General features: G+C 38.1%; 3 protein-coding genes across 4 annotated transcripts in view; 2 read left to right on the top strand and 1 right to left on the bottom strand.

Annotated features, from left to right (window-relative positions):
- The first annotated feature begins 2,311 nt into the window (after positions 1 to 2,311).
- LOC124153852 (ecdysteroid-regulated 16 kDa protein-like) lies at positions 2,312 to 3,218 on the top strand. Its single transcript, XM_046527235.1, has 4 exons — positions 2,312 to 2,448; positions 2,548 to 2,658; positions 2,731 to 2,903; positions 2,975 to 3,218. Exons 1-4 carry the CDS (start codon positions 2,361 to 2,363, stop codon positions 3,056 to 3,058), a joined length of 456 nt encoding a protein of 151 aa, XP_046383191.1. The 5' UTR covers positions 2,312 to 2,360; the 3' UTR covers positions 3,059 to 3,218.
- Positions 3,120 to 4,843, bottom strand: LOC124153850 (serine/threonine/tyrosine-interacting protein-like). The gene is made up of 5 exons (XM_046527234.1): positions 4,725 to 4,843; positions 4,338 to 4,643; positions 4,169 to 4,266; positions 3,908 to 4,096; positions 3,120 to 3,624 (listed from the first exon to the last, which is right to left on the bottom strand). The coding sequence occupies exons 2-5, from the start codon at positions 4,473 to 4,475 to the stop codon at positions 3,414 to 3,416; spliced, it is 636 nt and encodes a 211-aa protein (XP_046383190.1). The 5' UTR covers positions 4,476 to 4,643; positions 4,725 to 4,843; the 3' UTR covers positions 3,120 to 3,413.
- Positions 4,844 to 6,088: 1,245 nt separating this feature from the next.
- LOC124153847 overlaps positions 6,089 to 20,653 on the top strand; it is a 41,408-nt gene continuing 26,843 nt past the window's right edge. Inside the window, exons 1-7 of one of the 2 annotated variants that reach the window (XM_046527228.1) lie at positions 6,089 to 6,375; positions 6,780 to 7,367; positions 7,455 to 7,805; positions 11,030 to 11,158; positions 11,446 to 11,561; positions 15,315 to 15,595; positions 19,922 to 20,075. In XM_046527228.1, coding sequence (XP_046383184.1) covers positions 6,824 to 7,367; positions 7,455 to 7,805; positions 11,030 to 11,158; positions 11,446 to 11,561; positions 15,315 to 15,595; positions 19,922 to 20,075 — 1,575 coding nt within the window. In that variant the 5' untranslated portion in view covers positions 6,089 to 6,375; positions 6,780 to 6,823. Of the gene's footprint in view, positions 6,376 to 6,428; positions 6,658 to 6,779; positions 7,368 to 7,454; positions 7,806 to 11,029; positions 11,159 to 11,445; positions 11,562 to 15,314; positions 15,596 to 19,921; positions 20,076 to 20,653 lie in introns of those variants that run through there. The other variant, XM_046527227.1, reaches the window with a different exon arrangement.

Genomic DNA, 20,653 nt, shown 5'->3' with positions numbered 1-20,653 from the left:
AATGGTGTGACAGAGGCCAATTTGAATGGGCAACACTATTTAAGCAATTGTGAATTAATCCTCAATTGGGTGATGGAGGTGATTGATCAAGAGTGTGAGCAGATAACCCTAATCTCTCGGTTACCAAACAGAAGTCAGGACAAAACAATGTTGCAGGAGTAAAAATAAATACTAATGTAGCACAACTTACCACACACTATATCCAATGGGTATAAAAAATCACCATAACATACCTACGATACATCCTATCCAATAATGGCAACAAAAGCTGGGTTGGCAAAGCTCCACACGCAGTCATTACCAAAAGAGACTATACCACCCATGATTTAAGGCAACATATTCAATATTAGTATGCACTGTAACTTGTGCCCAACTGAATGCTTACCGCAGCCACAAATATATTAGCGAGATAAAACCAAAGCATTACATCAAGCACTATATCCAGAGGAACACTTAACAGCAAACTGCAAGGGATAATAGGATGTAACATAAGATAAAGGCGTAACTGCCCAGGATTTCCCAAATATAATGAAACATGAACCAACATTTCTAAATGAAAGAATGAGAGGACTTGAGCATTAATCACCGAAGTAGTATTCTGCAACCAGTAGGTGCACTGATAAGATTCACTGCTGTGCAGATACCCCAATATTGCAGTCTTGTTAGTGCTAACAGAAATGAGGAACTTCCTGTAACTTAAGATAAAAAAGCAAAGCGACTACACAAACTGTGGAAAATAACATCACATATGGTACGAAGCTTCTCATGGTGGCTACACAGACTCTGAAAGTGACTACCCTCTCAGTAGGACTAAATTCGAGTAGCCGTGTGATGGCTACATATCCTCCATGGTTCTTTCGGGCAATCTACAATGAGGGTTAAGGGGGATTTCATCTCAAATCAGTCAAAGGGGTTTCAAGAGGCCATCATTGATTTCTCTGAAAATTTGATATGTGAAAGCAGTATCCTTATGATGAATAATGCACTTTTTCAGCTCAAAACTGAACCGTTATAAAGTTATTATCGTTAAAACATAGCTGAGTCAGGCCTGAGAGTAAAAAATGAAAAATCACATAAATGAAAATTGCGACTCATCCACCATTTCCAGTTGTTAGCATTGGGTGTTATCACACATTTGATGCAATGGAAGGACACAAGATTGAACTTGAATTCAGTCAATGGATGTAACCAATCATTCAGATAAGAACTTTTTATCCATTATTCATGCTAAGTAGAATGAATCTTCATTTTTTCCCTTGAAGGTACGCGATCTCAGTGTACAAAAGGAGTGCTTTGGCTCAAAAACATGCCTAACTTAGACAATGCCCTAAAATTATAAAAATACCATTTTTAAATTTTTTTCAATTCCTAGCAGGACATTAAAACTACCCTTTAAGAAATGTTAAAGAAAATAAAAGTTGGCTCTTTTATAAATAAATTGTTAAATAATTACTAATCTTTATTGTTGAAACAAGCCATATTTGTTCATTATTACTTCAAATGACTTGATAGTTATGTCAGAATGCGCATGTATTCATTTTATTCAAAATGAAAAAATAATCACTGCTTTATGGGCCATGGTTCCTTTAGTAATCAGCCTTTATGCGATTTTTCACTTTTTACTCTGAGGCCTGACTCAGCAATGTTCAGACGATAATAAATTTATAAGGGTTCAGTGCTGAGCTGAGATAAAGTGATCATTATTCATCATAAGGATACTGCTTTCACATGCAAAATTTTCAGAGAAATCGGTGATGGCCACCTGACATGATATCGCACAATCTGCCTGATAAGAAATGAAAAGGCCCCTAATACAATAGGGATACGAGTCTTTTTCATGTTTCTAAATCGTAAATAATTGCTGTAAAAATAACTGCTATGACATATATATATAAATTACCTGCAAAATGGCGTCGGTAAATGTTCTCTCTCGACTAAGTCTGTATTCCCTTGTTAAAATCGAGTGCCAAATTCTAAATCGACATGCCAGTAAAGGTACTTTACATACTGTGATCTTCAAATTATCAAGGCATATAACATGAAATAACAGGTATTCCACGGCCAAAATTAACACCTATCAACAAAATCGAAAGGTGAGACAAGAATACCTTCAAAGCCCCCTATAACGCAGAAAATATTCACCCGTTCGGACTTCAACGCCATCAACATATTTTTTAGATATTATAATCGTACTCGATGAAGAAGAAATTCCCATTTATCTTTTTCAAATTCGGACCGAATATGCCAATTCCAGAGATGCAAGTTAACGCCTCTTTCAAGCTTTACCGCGTCGCACGATTCCACCCGCATATCGTATCTCCTTTGTCCACGATAAATCAAATTAGGTAAACATCGTGAACATGGACGAAGTACGAATGCTGGGGAAGCTGTGGTGCATCCTTTCTTTCGCCATAATTCTAAGTTCTGCAGGGAACTTCTACGATTGTGGTACGTAAAAATGTATATTTAACGCCGCCGCGTAAGACATAAAATACATTTCCTTAATTCTGGTTCATAAAAATGCTAATCATGAGCACGTGATTTCAGGATCGAAAGTAGGAAACTACTCCAGCGTGACTATTACAAATTGCGGGACCGCCCCAATCTGCATTTTGAAAAGAAACAGCAATGTAACCATACAATTCGACTTCACGCCATGTAAGTGACATTTTTCCTCCCAAAAATATTCTCAATACTGTGAGGTAAAAATTATGTCAATTATCTTTCCAGTCGAGAACACCAACACCGTGTCTGCAGTCGTACATGGTATCAAGATGGGGATACCAGTACCTTTTCATTTCCCGGATGAAGCTGCATGTAATAGGACCTTAAAATGTCCACTGTTCAAGGGCAAGACCTACTCCTACCAAGCAACCTTCCCCATCAAGAAAAAGTATCCCGCGGTACGTTGATTAAATGTTGTGATTTTTGACTGCTAAATATTTAGGAAATAACAATTTTGTATTTATTACAGATTCGCTTGGACGTTAAATGGGAGTTAAAGAATGACGATCAGAGGGATATTGCATGCATTCTTATTCCAGCGAAGATCATGTAACCTCAAGCTATTGGTATGAATCTCCGGAAGATGTCACGTGCTCTTAATTATTCTCCACTCGTTGTCATGCATTGGATTTTATTTTCAACATAAGGTGACAAGTTAATGTAATGTATGGAGTACTGCATAGTTTGTATTGCTCAATAAACACTGGCTCTTACTTGTTTAGTTTCTCGAGATCACCGCACAAGGAAAATTAAACACGACAAATAGTCTAGTACACAGCGTTGTATTTTCTTAGAAAAATACTGAAGTCAACATCTTTGAGTCTGATGGGAATGCACGAACTGCAAGGCACACGATGCACATCGTATAGAGAGCAATAAAGACACAAACATCACATTCACATACTGCATCAGCTGCACTGATCCATTGCCTCAGACAGCTCGGAATACTCGTCCACTTCATCAAACCTTCTCTTGTGCCTTCCCTTTTCCTTCGAACTTTGTCCATTTTGAAGGGTCCTTTGAGCTCGATAAATTGGCTCGTACTCTTTTAATTGTTGCTTAAATCCTTCATTAGGATTGATGCAAAACCTTCTCTGCTGGACATAGGCAAAAGCAGTTCTGAAAATAATAGAATATATTACTCACAGAAGAAGTAGAACTAGCACACAATACTACTTAAGTGACTGTCGTTTAAGTGTGGAGGTGTTAACTCATAACTTTTTATTCAAGACAAAACATGCTAGATCCGACAGGAAAGGCCGTGAAGGTATGTTTGCATGGTGTTTACCCGCATGGGTAGATACGTAAACACAGCCACCATCAAAAGAGGGCACGGGTAAATGCATCGTGTACATATTATCTAAGACATACAGCAGAACAAAATATTAGGAAGGTAACTCACTCGTAATTCAAACCATATTTTTCCATTATGTAGCTTAAGACCAATGCGGCGCTCCTTGATATGCCGGCATTCCCGTGCACTAGGGCTTTGCCTCCATTTGATAAACATTCGTCAATGAAATCCCGAACTTTAGGAAAATGCTGGATGATATTTTCTGTTACGCAGTCTGCGACATCCAAAATTAAATACCTGCGGAACAAAGGGGCTTACAAATTCTGATAAAATATTATTATTACCGGTGCAAATGAATACCTTGCTTACTTGAAATTGTCCGGGAAATTTGGACGAATGAACACAGATTCGCCTTCTTGACGGACACAAACAATATGAGTGATTCCAAACTGCAGCAGGACATCGAACTAAAAAAAAACTATATTAGGGCGACACAAACTCAATTTTAAGCCACACTTAAATTTATCGAGCTCCTTACTTTTGACTTTGAAGCTGCAGAATAAGGACCCAAAAATAAACCAGGCATTATCTCTTGCATGCTTCTCCTCATTGTGTACGTCCAATCTCGGGTTTCCAACGCTTTCGGTGCCGAAGGGAAGTCCATATTCTCTTGCATTAGGCGGTAGAGTAGTAACTTGTTGCAAACATATTACATGACACTGACAAGATTTGATACGTCGAAAATAAAAGAGTGGATGACTACACGCCTAAAATATAGGCAGCAAATGCCAATAAAATTCCTTCATGGTGATAGTTAGCTGTAATACCTCACTGCAAGGAAGGACTAAGCAACAGAAAATATATAATTCAGTATGACAAGAATGGTCAATAAAACACATCGGCCACAAATAGAAATGAGACGTACCTCATCTTACGGTAACGGTTATAAAATTAAGGAAATTAGATCAGAAGTTGATAGATGATAATGAAACAAACGAGTTATTTTACGTTTTGCTAGAAAATAACAAGTTCAGCCATTCCTAAAGCCGTGTCCCAACTCGTTAGCCATTAGGCATCATGTATTTAGCCAGCCAGATTCTGGGCAGCCAACCACAAGGGAGCATGAATTGGGACATCCTTACGCAGGTGCTGCCATCTACTGGGCACTAGGCCAATGCCAAACAAGAGATAATCGGAATGATTTGAACAAATGATGAACAAAACCCACCCTAAATTGTTAAAATATGATGTGTCAAGTGATTTTGAGTATTAAATGTCAGAGAAGAGTATTTAATCATAATTTTAGTATCTTAGACAAACTTTTTGTAATAGTAAAGTAGGGGTATACTTTCAAATTCGTATTTTTAGTTCCGTATGGTTTTGTGAAAGAGGTTTTAGCTAAGTTTGTGGCGAAATGTTAGCGTATATTCCTTTTAATTGGTTTTTAATATTTCAATCGTCTCTCAACCAAGTACTTTTTCGAATTCCTCATATTTTAAAAATTTAATTTCTAGTTTTGTTATTATTAAGAACAGGTCTATTTCGTCTATTCAAACGGTTACCGTCTGACTTGGGAATTATTTTCAAAATTTATTTAAAGTATGGTTTACGCACATAAATCAGGTTTCGTTCTCATATCTTATAATCACTATTGATTTTAAATGTTGTTACTTATTCCAATTTCGGGACTTCGTCCAATAACATATAATAATAATTGTTTATTCTTACGGGTGTTAACCTAATGTACAAAAAGTGTTAAATAAGAATTTAGACATAGTGTTACATAATTAAGCATTATTTAACACGTTAAAAAAGTAAACGGTAGCAAAAGATAACATGTGATCGGTATAAAAAGTTATAAAATAACACATACATTCATAAGAAGCATACTAACATTAATTAGCATTAAAATTAACGCCGCCTTCTCATTGACTAATTACTCCGTAATTCTTACACTTCCATTAACGCAATTTCATTATTATAAACAAAATAAAAATTAATAATTATTCGAACAAGTCTCAAAATATCAACACTACTTGCAAACATGTACTATCCCTTGTTGACAGCCATGATGCCCTTTCTCCTGAAGACGCTTTGCACGCTTTGAATCATGGGAAAAGTCGGGCGAAGGATGCACTCCTCGATGCCTAAATCTGGCGGCCGCGTTAGCTGCCTAAATTCCCTCCCTTATGCTGGCTAACGAGTTGGGACATCCTTCCAAGATGGCGTCATGGCTAAATCCTGGAATTGGCATAGCCAAATGGCCAATTGGGACACGGCTTAAACTTTTTCTTGTGGAAACTTATGGCTACGAATACTAGTGACATCTATCGGCAATTCAGCGTACTAGAAAAGCATTTCAAAAGAAGAACAGGGAGTATTTGTAACAAAGTTTAACTTGTTCCTTTGTTCGATAAAATATTTCATACGTAAATATCAAAGCATTTCGGAAGTGAAATAAAATGAGGTACTGCCTATTTACTTCTGGGTCTACGCTTCAGATTCGTCTAGTCCGCCGGTTGAGCATCGCTACTTGTTGGTCGGTTCAGCGCTGAAGAACACAAAGTTATATCGAGGTGATAACTGATATATGTATTCGCGAATATAGTGCCATTAAATTTTCATCAAATTTTTTTTATTAATTAGTTAATTCATGTTTAGGCCTCAGTTATCAGTAGAAACCTTTCTTTTTTGTTTTGTTTACGTCAAATTAAGTGCTCCATCAGAGCCATCTATCCTTCTTTGAAGCTGTGTTTGTGTGAACTGCAATTATGGTTTTCGTTTTCTGCTGTAATGAATGGCATTGTTACCGGCTCCAAATTCTTAGTGACTAATTCGGTTTTTTACTCATTCATTTTGTATGTGAATGTGGAGACATCCTTGACGTGTGCATTTTATCGTTAAAATGTTAGTCATGATGGACTCCTTAAATGGCTCAAATTAACTTATAAATATTGCTATCTCACGTTCGTTCCAACAGCTTTAGGAGTGGTTTCATGGTGAGAAGTATCACTGTAATATTTCATGGTGACCATGGATCAGTCACATGAAGTGGAAGACCGTTCAAATAATGAAACCAAAACAGAATCAAAGGAATTGTCTGTTCCTAAAGCTGAGGTTGAAAGTGACACATCAGGTTCATCCAGGTCCAATGAGGTTGCGAACGATGATATAAGCACCTTTAAGGAGTCGATTCGGGAAGAACCTATGGATACTAGTAGCCAGGAGGAGGGTAAAGTCGATAGTCCAGCGGAGGAGAGTGGCCAGGATGTAAAAGAAGAGGAAACGTCACTAGACACTCCCTTTGAAGACAAAGGTGACAAATGGAAACTTAAGCTTGATATTTACAGTTCTACTAGTTCATCTGGTAATGAAGATAGTGAAGCAGATGAACAGAAAAACCCTCAGGGGGAACCTCATAGTGAAAAGTGTGAAGATTCCTCAGGCCAAAATTTGGAGGCCCTACCATTAGACGACACCCTGAAGTCTGATAGTGAATGTGAATTTTTGGGTTTTGAAGTTGAACCTGATCCCTCGGCCATGACAGCTTTTTATCAAAAGTTAATCGGTAATAATTCCATTATAAATTCCTATGTTTTGATTGACTGTTTATTATAACCTGAGACTTGATCAATTTTTTTCATTCCATGTAAAGCGAAATCGGAGGCAGCAGTGGATGTAGACAAATGGAGTTCCTGTAGCGGTTCTATCACATCACCTTACAGTGAATACAACAGTGATGATGGCGACCAGTCAAATCTATCCCTGCATGGAAGAGAGCGATATGACACCTTCTCTGAGAAAGATGAGGATGATATTTCAATGACACCAAGAAATAATGATCCTGTGGATTACGGAGACAGTGCTAGTTCTAGCAATTTTACGGGATATCCTTATCTTTCTTCTACGCCTGCAAAAAAGTCTGATTCTTACTCAAGCAGCTCTAAGGGGAAACGTCATTCTATTGATGCAAACAACCCTGCCTTTAAAGTACCGTTCACCTTGGGTAAGTTGAAGCTGAATATGCTGTAATTTGTCCGTGTTCATTTGTTTCTTCAAACGGAGCCCCTCGTTTACAAGGGTGGCCGGTAACTCAAAGCAAGAAGTTGATTCTATTTCCATTATGCACAGAGGGAGGAACCATAATCGGCATGTGTTAGATATTCAGCGACTATAAATGAGTGAGAGGTACTTGATGGGGAAATTTCACCTTAATCAAAGAGAGAACTTTTTTACATAATGCATCCGTAACTTCCCACTTCCTACAATTGGTCACTCTGTTCATTATCACTAACATTTCAAAACGGGAATCATGCATCGTCTGCCGACTTGTGCACACCACAGTGATGATGCTCCATTCATGTTAAAACATTGTGTAAAATGAATGGTAAGGCTTGTAATATTAAGTTAAAATCCCTCATTTAAATCTCCCAGAAAGGCATAGATAAAGTAATTATTGCCCAGTGTTAATTTTTAGGGGAGAATTGCCTATTTAACTTTAAAATGTCTGGATCTGCCTCTTATGATCACCTTAAAACGATTGATCTGTCAGATCTAGGGTGTGTTCCCCATGAATGATCTTAGTTACCACTTATAAAAAGTTAATTATCGCTTCAACATTGATGTGGCTTTAGTCTGGCCTGTCAAGCAGAGTAAGTCACCAGGACTGCATACCTCTTATTAATCCTACCTTATAATGATTACTATCAATAGTTTTCTCTTGAATTTGTTTTTTCAACATTGCTTAAGCACCTATTTTTTGAATCTTGATTATCTGACTGTGAGTAGATAGTCTAAGGCAAATATGTTTCTTGATTGTTAGGTTCATTATATGCTCTTGATCAGTGGGGTAACTAGGAATATGCGTTGGGGGTGGGGGCGACCCCCCCTCAGGCAACCCTCAGTTAGGGGTTAGTCACCAGTCAGTATTCAGTGACTTGTCTCGCTGCCATGATATCAATAAGTGATCTTTAACTTTAAACAGATGCAGTTATCATGTGTCAAAAATAGACAATAGTTTTAAATAATCTTATTATTTCTCCGATGCTTTGGGGGTGAATCTATTCACTCCCCCCCCCATATTTACGGCACTTTACAAATTTTTAAGCTGACTATCGTGAATACATGATATATCTTCCTCGAATGCCTCTACGCTAAAAATTTTAAAATTCATGGTTGATACCAAACATGATGAGAAACTGTTCACTAGAGCAAGTTAATGATATCTTTAGATTCTCAATGGTGGTTTGTGCCCTGGCTATATTAAAAATTGTATTGTAGTCTTTATATTGGTGAGTATATCGCTAAAGAAATCTATAGTGAAAACCTCATTTTGAGAACAATCCAATGGGAAGGATAGTATAATTGTGCGGTGTAATGTACAGCCCTGTATTGAAGGCTCATGCATTTCTTCCTTTAATTTCTAACATTGAATTTGAAGCCCATGAGATTAATAATCACAGTTAGTGATGGAATCGACTGAAACATTTATGTCTAAAATAATATGTACTTCATTATAGTACCATCATATACATGGTCCTGAATTACTGCAGTAATCTTGATTTCATGCTGGTAAATGTCATTTTAGTAGTGTCGTCAAATATCAATTTGTGAAAAATTGTTTTTGTTCCATTAGCATCAACACCAGAAGTGTCATGGTGCCGGAACGACGTTCCGGCGCTGGTTAACGAAAGACATAGTAGTCAATTAACATTTTATCAATTTTGTTGCCTCAAAATTTATACATTCATAACCAAAACAAAAAAATTGGTAATAAAATGTAAATAATGACTTGTAATAAAAAACAGAGTAATATTTCACTTCTAAAGAAAGTTAAGGAAAGTGCGTTCTGGCACCGCTAATTTGGCCATGATGTCACTGATCAACACAGCCGTAATTCGACACTATACGAGTGTGGTGAATTAATTCCATGCAAAAACCTCACCATATTAGCCATTATGAAATTCCACTGGAATTAGTTGTTAGTTCTTAATCTCAAGTTGTCTTTATTTATGGCTGTTATATAATGAACATCTCTCTGTATGATGACAATCATAGAAGTTCATTATCTGTGGTTGGTATGGAGCATAAGGTTGTATATTGCTGACATTCTACTGTTAACGATGTTCTTATCCATAATAGGGTGGTTTCCTATTATTTTTTTATTGCCTAAATCGAAAGATCATTACTTCTGGACTACGTATTTCACGCTTTTAGATTTTTAAATGACAATATCACTTATGGTGAGTAACGAATCGTAATCAATGCCTTTCGTTTTCTTTGATGAAGAACACTACCCTATTGTACTCTTGGTCAGGCTCCAAGTTAATTTTTGGGTGTGCTTCAGCCCTTAATGCATTGGTATTTCCAAAAAAATTAGAGCTTTCTAAAAAAATCTCAATTGTAAGACCTAATTATGTGTGTATTACACCATAGGAATACATTCTATACATATTCAATTTCTATAACAAGCATTCAAAAAGGTGTTGAATCTAAGTTTAGATTTAGAATGAAGGATGAGGAATAAGGTACTGTGAGGAAGAATTTTTGGAAGTTTTATCATTTGTAGATACCTGCATAATTAAGTTTGGGTTGATGAATCAATTTTTTCATTATTTGATGTACAGTTCATTTTTACACTTATTTTATTGAAACTTTGATGAATTCACTTCATTTTCATCTGATTTAGAAAAATTGAGGTATACGTTGCAAGAAAATCAAACTGCAAACATTCATTGCAGACGATGCTCATTGACATGGCCTTAATTATGTACACCATTATGTAAGGGACTATGTCATTGGACTTGTTCCTCCTCTCTGGTGACTTAAAGCTTTCCTCGCATGGTACATATGCCCAAAAATTCACCCAGTTGATTCCTATCCATGGTGTAGAGCTGAAGGAGGCTCTCTCATTTTATTGCAATCTGTGTGTATACTATATATTAGACTCACTTTGGCCAGAATTGAGAACCTTTTAAGAAAGAAAGAGCTGAATCTGTTTTTGAGAGAAGTTTAAAAACCATTTGAATGACTACTTTGAATGAGTTAATCAGCCTTGAGTTCCTTACTTGTTCAAGTTTGATTATTCCTTATACATATATCTGGCAGTTCATTCTAGTAAAATTTATATTTTATCGTTGACATCGAGCCCCTATCTTCACTTCATCTTCAGTGGCAGTATTATGTTACCTTAACTTTTTGTCCATGCAATTTAAATTTTGTATCTTTCAGGGTGGAAACGAGAAGTAGTCTACCGCTCCACTGTAGATGGTGGAGCAAATAACAAGCGTCTTGCTGATATTTACTATTATACACCTACTGGGAAAAAAATGAGGTCATCAAGAGAAGTGTTAGAGTATTGTAAGTATCATTTTATTAAATAAATTGCATTTGATAGGCAGCCGCTAATGTATTGTTAATAAGGCTGCCATGTAAACTGCATTATTTGGAAACATTGCCCAAGTACTATATAAAATTAAACTACATATGTATGTATTTTGGTTTCTAGTCATTAGTTAATTAATATGCTTGGATTCAAATCACTTGTGTTTTCTTATAAATATATCTTCTTTTTGTTTCCGTTGGAGATAAAAATCATTATGAAAAACTTCATAAGCATTAATTCGTGTCCTATTTTGTCTTGATAGTGGAAGAAACCAATTCATCTCTCTGTGTGGAAAACTTCACTTTTCTAAAAGATTGTATTCACCCAGATGACCCTAGTTTGGAAATCATTAGGGAAGCCAAAAAAATATCCATAAAGGTAAGGTGAAGTCAAAACTTTTTTTTTTCATTTTCTCAGAAAATGCCCTTGACTAATTATCTTTACTTTGTTTGCTTATTTTTTATCTTATTTTATTACTTTCATCAATGCCATTCTCTGTAATTGATTTCAATTAGCAGAAGAGCCCATTGATCTCAAAAGGTCTGAAAAAGAAATATATTGCGCTGTTTTTGCACCACTATCAAAGTAGTAAGGATTATATTTGTAATCATGATTTATTTCTATGTGAAAATTATTGAAATTGTTTGGTTCTCCCTGGTAGTGGATGGTCCTACCCATGCCTCTCAGACGAGCCAGTACCTGACCAGCTGTGTACCCCCTCCCTTTCTCTTTTTGATTGGCTCCTAGCTGTTCATTGTGGTCGTGCCGTGAAAAAATTTAATATTTATTTACTAATGCATACTTATTTTCCTAAAAATTATTAAAGCAAACTCCCAATTATTGGGGCTAATGATAGGGAGAGGCAGCACGAATAATCCGATTATCCTAACCTTCACTTTAATTTCTAGTAATGTTAAATGCGATGGTGGTTGGCGTAACATAGTGAAACTCCTTCATGATGCACAAAGGTTAAGAAAGGACTTAGCTGTTTCACAAAATAAAATATATTGCGACCGGTTTCGATACAGCGTATCATCATCTGGCCAGATGATGATACGCTGTATCGAACCCTGCGTTTTTAATCTTGAAATTTGTACGTCCATGATTGCATTCCATCCGTAATATTGAGCAAATGACTGGGTGAATAGACGTTCAGGCCTGCGCTTAAAATGAGGACCTTGCCAGATGATGATACGCTGTATCGAAACCGGTCGCAATATATTTTATTTTGTGAAACCACTTAAGTCTTTTCTTAACCTTTGTGCATTCTAGTAATGTGTATAATTTATATAAATCAAAAAATGTATTATTTATGTACATAATCTGCTATTTTAGATTGCTTCCCTTACTCATTGAGAGCTTTCTTCACCTGGCCGTGATCTTTTTGGTGACTGTAATGTGATTATAGTCGTATTCCTAATGCTCCATGTGAGACACGGTTACTGAAAACCTTGTATCTGTGGCTGTGTGATGCACAATGGCATAATCACAGACTTGGAAAAGTGTTTTGCTCTAATGTTTCAAAACCACTGCGCTGCTTCGGAAACTACACTGTCAGGCAACATGCCATGGAGTCACGTCTAGGACAAGCTGCTTAGGATGTAGATCAGTAATTATGTACAGAGCATGATCGCACACCGCGATGTTTGAAATACTGGAACATGGAGCTCCTGTGAAGGCAATTGGTGCGCAATCATGCCATTGCTCATCCACGGTTCTAGGAAACCAGCAGGGCTTATGGCAAATTGTCTACACAGGCTAGTGCCTGGCTATGATTCATGCAATCTGTACTTTTTTCGTCCCAGCTTCCACTTCCTCCGTTGCCTTCACTTCTACTATTCCCTTCCTCTCCAGTTTGACCTTGACTTGTCACATCCTAAATATGCCTGAGTGCGATGAAATCTCCCTGGGGCTGTATTCAACCGAATGCGAGGCCACGGCAATAATTGCACATTTGCTATATGAAAAACATTTCAAGATCATTGGTAATATTTATCTTAAATTACGGTTGGTTAAACATTGAAGAATCTTGTAAAATTAATTGCTCATTGCCGCTCATTGTCTTCTGCAATGCTAGAGCAGATGAACAAGTAAACTTCCAACATTCCTTGTCAGCAATTAGACAAAATAATTCTGTTTTACCAAGGGAATTCTAATGAAAATAGTAAGCACTGTGTACCTTTGCATTAAATGCAATAATTCTGGTGCTCTTGCGTCCATTTTTATTTTTATAAAGGTCGAGGAAAACTCAAACATGGATAAGCTGCCACGCGAATAATCCGCAGCCGGATAATTGGGAGTCTGTTGTATTAGTAGAGTTGTAATTTAGATTTCAAGAGCAAGAAGACTGTCCAAACAGCAGATTCATTGGATGCGGCACATGGGAAGTGCCGTCTAAACTTGTGTAAGAGACTGTTTTGAGGATCGGAGCTAAAAAAAAAAATTTTGCTGCATTTTTCTTTATCCCATCCATAGTGTTGCAGACGTATGCTTGGAATTTTGACAGTTTTCAATGTTTCCACTTTTAATGCAAAAGTTTACCCTGCATTTTTCTGCTAAATTTACATGACATGTTTGACGCTCGGAGATAAGTAGGTATTCACTTGCAGTGTTAACCTTATGATGCTTACTAGGTATGGTCAGTTCACATACCTTGGATCCAAGTATTCACAGGCAATGCTCTTCACTGAATTCTTGGGATCCAAATTCGCTAAACAAATCGAACCCGTGTATGAAATTTTAAATTAATGCTTTCGTGAATGCAGCGTCCCATTAGAGGGAGTGGAAAGAGTCCCGATCCTCTCTTCACGTACACCATTACACTGCAATGCTTGTCCTACTCATAGAATTTTTTTTAAAGCTCTTGCAGGGGTATTGCAACAGAATTTCAGCCGAGGAAAATTTTAAGACAAAATACGATGGGCGCTCAGTGTGAATCTTATCTCTAGAGATTGAACAAATATCGGAGAATCTCAGTGCCATAGGATAATAGCCTCGTCAGAAGTAACCTCGTTGTAGATTTCACTGAGTCAGCTTCGGCCCTCCATCAGCCCATTCCTCTGATGTTTATTTTTTCCTTTCTGAGACCACTCAGGCCATAAATCATTAGCTTCAAAGGATAATATCAAGTTACACAGGAACAATGGAAACACTTTTCATCCCTACCCCGTCTCACCAGCTGACCTTTTTCGATCTACCAGCTTCAATTCTCCCAGGTTCTGGATGCCAAATGCTAGATGAGTTACCAACTGAGCCCAAAGATATCTTGATAGCTTTCAGCAGTTGTATGACACACACGAGGTTCAATAAAGAATGAGACCTAATGCGAAGCATTTCTGACAGCATTTTAGTTTTTTAAGCTCTAATTGATTGATGCTAAGCTTTCTAGTTACAACAAGGCTACTTATATTCAGCATAGTCCAAACAGCACAATTTCTGAAGAAACAAACTTAGCATGAGTGCATTCAAACAAGACGAGACGGACATTCAAACAAACAAGATGAGACTGGAAACTTCAGGTAACGCTAACTGCGTACATCACATAGCTCACCCGCCTTCCCTTTGAAGATAACAATGTCACATGCTAGATGGGACGTGTTTGTCCCTTGATCTCTAGCTTGCAGCCTTGCAAGAGCAAGAGATCAAGGGACGGAGGGAGTGCACTCTACCTCTCCTTTAGCACTCTTCACTTACATGGGTTTCCAATTTCTTCTATCCGCCATTTAATCTATCAATGCACACACTTGTTTGAATTTTTTAAGCCGTGGGTTTTAACCCCTGTATAATTTTCAATTACAATAATTCTTATAATAGCGTCTGAGGATGATTTTTGAAAAATCAGGCTCTTAGCATAATGGAAATTACTCAGAAAGGCACCTGTTGACGATTAACCTGATATTGTCCTTCAAAACTACACATTTCTGTAAGTTAGATATGCGATTACTAATTGCAGTATAAATGCCACGGGATGTTACAATTTAAGAATCAAGAAAACCTCAAATAGTTAAGGCTCTTCTGAAAATAGCAAAGTAAGCCATGCTTTCTTTTCCTTTTCCTCCATAGTTATTAGCAAAAACTCATAATTTTCCTGTGCTCAGAAGTTAAAATAGGTGCTCCATTATTTTTAAACAGGATGATGGAACAAAAAAAAGACACAGATCTAAAAGTTCCACTCCGACCTTAGGAAGTCCTAATCCTGACTGGATCAGTGAATCGCCTTCTCCCAGGGGTTCATTGAAAGGGAAATTGACCCCAGTTCACCATGGATCTTATAATTCCAAGAGAAGAATTTTTCTGGGCCATGGAATGAGCTCTGGATCTGGAATGTATTCTCCACCATGGCTGAATGTCAGTACCAATGGCAGTCCCAGACATGAAGGTGATGGAGGCTCGTGGGGTGGACCTTCAAAAAAGTAAGTTCGTTGATTCCTTATTAATAGAGCTTATGTTTATACTTTCTTGATGATAAGTAGAGGTTAATATAAGTGTAATAGTTTGCAATATGATTATTGTAAAATACTTGTTCTTTAGAGAGATGAAATTATGAAATGCCTTGTGTAAACCCTTCAGTATACATTCATGGTGACAAATCTCTCTCAGCTTAGTCAACCTCCTGCCTACATCTTGGAAATATCATCTTGCATATCATCATCTTCTTTCTGCTGGCTATGCTACCACATAAAAGGAGCATATATTGATGTTTGTATTAAGTGTTTGGGTTTTACTTTTATATCTATTAAGGTAATCATTGATAGGTATTAGTGCGAGATGCTCAACTATCATTTGTTCCATCTCTCTCCGACCTATTCCACACAGTGGCGAATTAAGGGAGGGGGATGGGCACTCTGCTATAATCTTTGGAAAATTTGAAAAGATAACATGAAAGGTGGCTCTTCGATTAATTTTTTTATTTCACCAGCTTGATAAACAGTGTTTGGAAATAATTGATGGACTACTAAAAGCCACTTATCAACCCATTTATTATTATTATAGCATTCTACCAATTAAGGTAGGTTTCCATGGAGTACTTAAGAAGTGATCTGAGAGCCTCCCTTTCCTTCCAGCACTGCCTTCTTCAATTTTATGTAAGGCCTACTCCCTTTCAATCTATCTAAAAATCCTATTCTTTTCCTTCCCCTCGCTTGTTTTCCTAACATTCTACCCTGTAACACCATTTTCAATATCCCCTCCCTGCTAAGTACTCCTCCCATCCATACCTTCTGTCCCCTCCGTATCTCATCTAAAAGCTGCCTCTCCTCGCCAACCACATCCAGAACTTCGTCATTCCTTTTCCTCTCCGTCCATTTCACCTTCTCGATTCTTCTCCATACACACATCTCAAATTCCTCCAATCTTCTCTCGTCATCTTTCCTCAGTGTCATGTTTCCTCATTAATTCTCATCCCATACTCCTCGCACCGCTTGTGTAACGCATCCACTAGAGCCTGCAGTCCCCTCGCTGACTGGCTAATCAGCACCTGATCACCCCCAAACCTTACCGATTTAAAGATCATTCCTCCCACTTTCACTCCAGCCTCCAACTTGTCCCACGCTTCTCTTACCATCTCCTCAGTGTATACGTTAAAAAGCAGCGGCGATAGAGGACAGCCTTGCATCACACCTTGGCCAATGCTTGCCCACCCAGATTCTCCATCAGCTACCCTCACTTGCACAGTCTGGGCCATATTCAGATTACGAATCAGTTATCTATTCCTCCAATCTACACCTATTTTCTTGAGAATATCCATTAACTTTACCCAGTTCACCCTATCAAACGCTTTTTCAAAATCCACGAAACAGGTATATACGTCCTGGTCATATTCTAGGTTCCTCTCCACGAGGAACCTCATTATTGCTATTGCATCAGGAGTTGACTTTGTTGATCTTTGCCCAAATACTCGTTTTCCCTCGCCTCCATTCGTCTGTTCAATCTCCTCAGTACCACTTTTGCCACATGCGATATTAGGCTGACAGTTCTATAATCTCCGCATTCCATAGCTTTCTTCTTTTTCGGTAGTGGAATTAAAACAGTCTTCATGAAATCCTCCGGCCAGCATCCCTCCTCATAGATCCTACGTACTAGTTCAAAAAACGTTTTCTTACTATCCTTACCTAGATTCTTCAGAATCTCACACGGGATATTGTCCATGCCTACTGCTTTCCTAGCCTTCATATCACCAAGTGCTCCCTCTATTTCCAATTCTAATATCCCCAGCCCAAGATTATCCTCCTCCATTGCATTTTCCTCCTCTAAAGTCAATCTCTCCAGCCAGTTTATTCCATCATACAGACCCTCCACGTATTCCTTCCATCTACTCTGTACCTCTTCTCACTTGGTTTTGCTTGTCCTCTTTTGCCACACGATAGCGACTTAACGTTGACGTACAATACGCCTACATCTCTATCCTTCTGGAACTTTTCCATTTCCTCACACTGTCTTTTCCACCAAGCCTCCCTTGCCCTCTTAGTTTCATGTCGTAATCGATTATATAGTTCCCCATACATTCTTTTTCCCAGCTCTGTGTCGACGTTCTTCCACTTCCCTCTCTCCTCCATTTCTTTCACCATTGCCTCGATAACCCAAGGCTTCTTTATCCTTCTGCTGTCAACGTAGCCAATAGGGTGGTTTCCTATTATTTTTTTATTGCTGAAATTGAAAGATTATTACTCCTGCAGTACGAATTTCACAATTTTTTATTTTTAAATGACGACATATATATTTTGCGATTCAATGAAAAGTGAAAATTTTCAAGCTCGCGAAAACGCGACGGCTAAGTACGAATGCTGGGAAAATCACGTGTGACGTCATTCTGGTTCCCGCTGTCGCATAGTGAGGTGACCTTGGGGCGAGGCTTTGAGCGCTGATATGATACAGGATGCTAGCAGGTAGCACTTGGCTTAAATAAGGATTATTAATACATTATCAAACGAAGGAAACTTTCCGACCACTAGCAGTTTTAATAGGTGATTATTAAGATATGTTTCCTTGAGCTCAGTGCCTCATGCACGCATTGGTAATCTCAGATGATGTAAAACTCCTATCTACTCGTATAGAAACTAGGTCACTGTGACGTCACGTGGAGTGGCATCGCATGGGCGCCAATCTGGCCTTTTTCAAATGAGAATAAAATTGACCATTGCCATTCGTCTAAACCGGTATTTCTAAAACCAAATAATTTTTATATTATGGATTCACTAATGGTGGGTAACAAATCGCAATCAATGCCTTTCGTTTTCTTTGATGAAGGAAACTACCCTATTGACTTCTCCACCGTTTTGACTTTTCCTGTTTTAATATTATGCCACCCTTCCTCTACAGGGTACTTCCAATCTCCCGGATACTACTGGCCACCAGATCCTGATATTCTCTCCTCATAGTCCCCTTCAGCGCTTCCACATTCCATTTCCTCGCCTTCCTAACTTTCATAAGTCTTTTGAATCTTACGTTGCATTTCATGAGCATCAGGTTGTGGTCTGAATCCACCTCAGCTGCAGGGAAGCTGCGTGAGTTTTTCACACTTCCTAAACCTCTGTCTTACCATAATGTAGTCTATCTGATATCTATCTACATCCCCTGGACTTTTCCATGTGTACCTTTGCCTTTTATGCGGATTGAACCAGGTATTTGTGATGAATAATTTGTTTCTCCTGCAAAATTCTGCTGCTTTCTCTCCCCTGTTGTTCTGTATTCCTAGTCCAAAATCTTCTTTTTCGTGTTCATCCCTCCCTTCCCCGACTGAGGCGTTCCAGTCCCCCATCACTACCAGATTTTTCTTACTCAGGGTGTCTCTAATTATTTCTACGAGCCGTTCATACACTTCATCTACTTCTTCCTCCCTATGATTGCTAGTGGGCATGTAAACTTGAACCACCACAAGGTTGGTGGGCTGCACCTCAATTTCTACCACCAGAATCCTATCATTTACCTGGTCTAAACTTACCACATCCTTACCCATCTTCCTGTTTAATACTAAAGCAATCCCTCGCTGGCTTTCCTCCCCACCACTTTATATAACCCTATAACCATCACTCCAATAGTCCCCACCAACCCTCCACCTTACCTCGCATAATCCTAAGATATCTATCCTCCCTTTATACATTTCCCTTTTGATATTTTCTAACTTCCCCGCCCTCATCATTGTCCTCACACCCCACATCCCTACATTTGTAGCCGACTTCTTCCTCACCATCTTCTTGGTCTTCTTTTCTTCTTTCTTCATTGCTGATGGTGATGATGATAAGTCTCTGCAAGGATTTCGCATGTTGACGACCCTGTGGCCCTTACCAACCTCGCCGAATAATTTTGAATTAATCCCGCCAGTGCATCTCTAGGGGTCATAGGAACACGCAAGCCTTTCCACTGCGACAAGTTTGTAGCCCAAGGGAAAGGATCTATCCATTATCTTTCCAATAAAATATTCCTGAGAGGTACTGCATACACAGCAATTGCATGCAAGGCGCTGCGAAAAGAAATGAACTCCCCTCCTGCAAATAACTTTAATCCGCTCTTGATTCCACTATTACCTTATTTCAAAAAGTATGATTTGCAAAATGTAAGATAAGAATAGTTACATCTTTTCATAATAATTCATTTGAATTTGACTTGAAAAATGCATCATAAATATTTTTTCTATTGTTCTTTACTGTGACTTAATTGCTTTTCTGTAACAAATTCCATAATTTCCCCCATCTGTATTTAAACTTATATAGCTTAAATACCAATCTCTTTTTTCCTTCTAGGAGTTCAGAGTCAATTATGCCATGTTCACTTCGATGCCCAGGCCTTCATGGTGTTGTGCCGAATCTTCAGTGCCAGACATGTGTATGTCTTTATCATCCTGAGTGTGTTGGAGGAATTCCTGCACAGTATACTGCATCAACATACATTTGCAAGGTATTGTTTATTTGAGCCAATTGACGTGTGTTAGTCGCATCTTTGACATTGTTTGATTGAACCTAAATGGGATTTTCCACTTTGTCCTGAAATCACAATCATAAATTTTGAGGATGTATGATAAGTAGGGTCTACCTAAACAGTGTTTGTATGCATTTTAAAAACTTGGACATGTAAGTGAATTATTGACGTTGACAGAAATTCAGGGAAATGTCATCAAAAAATTGAAGCAGTCAGTAAAATTTTTTATTATCCCAGCCATCAGTGAATTCAGTTAATCAACTCAATTATTCTTTGTGAATTCTCTCTGTGGACATTTGTGGTAGTTTTTGTGATTGATTACTTGTGGTGGAGATTCCTCACTTAGAGGAGTTGGGACGCTCCTGAGAGTCTTGTCTCACTATCTTCAGAGCCTATTTTGTTTGCTATGTAGTTGCATTGTTGCAAGGTGGCCACATGTCTGGCGAATCAGAAAAGTCTGGGAAGCCAGTGAAATGTGAGGGGAAATGCAAAACGTCAGGGATTTTCTTGTCAAGGATAATCCTCAAGTACTTTCTTTCCCCATTGAAATAATAAAA

Source organism: Ischnura elegans, chromosome 2, assembly GCF_921293095.1.
Source record: "Ischnura elegans chromosome 2, ioIscEleg1.1, whole genome shotgun sequence".
Taxonomy (NCBI): Eukaryota; Metazoa; Arthropoda; class Insecta; order Odonata; family Coenagrionidae; genus Ischnura; species Ischnura elegans.
The sequence above is the reverse complement of the archived record's forward strand: the minus strand, read 5'-3'. Positions and strand labels throughout refer to the sequence as shown.

Excerpts from the sequence above, each read along its gene's own strand:
- LOC124153852 (XM_046527235.1), top strand. The coding sequence starts at position 2,361 with ATGGACGAAGTACGAATGCTGGGGAAGCTGTGGTGCATCCTTTCTTTC. Across the intron at positions 2,449-2,547 it reads AGGGAACTTCTACGATTGTG|GATCGAAAGTAGGAAACTAC; the intron begins GTACGTAAAAAT and ends ACGTGATTTCAG. Across the intron at positions 2,659-2,730 it reads ACAATTCGACTTCACGCCAT|TCGAGAACACCAACACCGTG; the intron begins GTAAGTGACATT and ends TTATCTTTCCAG.
- LOC124153850 (XM_046527234.1), bottom strand. The coding sequence starts at position 4,475 with ATGCAAGAGAATATGGACTTCCCTTCGGCACCGAAAGCGTTGGAAACC. Across the intron at positions 4,267-4,337 it reads CTGCAGCTTCAAAGTCAAAA|TTCGATGTCCTGCTGCAGTT; the intron begins GTAAGGAGCTCG and ends GTTTTTTTTTAG. Across the intron at positions 3,625-3,907 it reads AAATATGGTTTGAATTACGA|AACTGCTTTTGCCTATGTCC; the intron begins GTGAGTTACCTT and ends TATTATTTTCAG.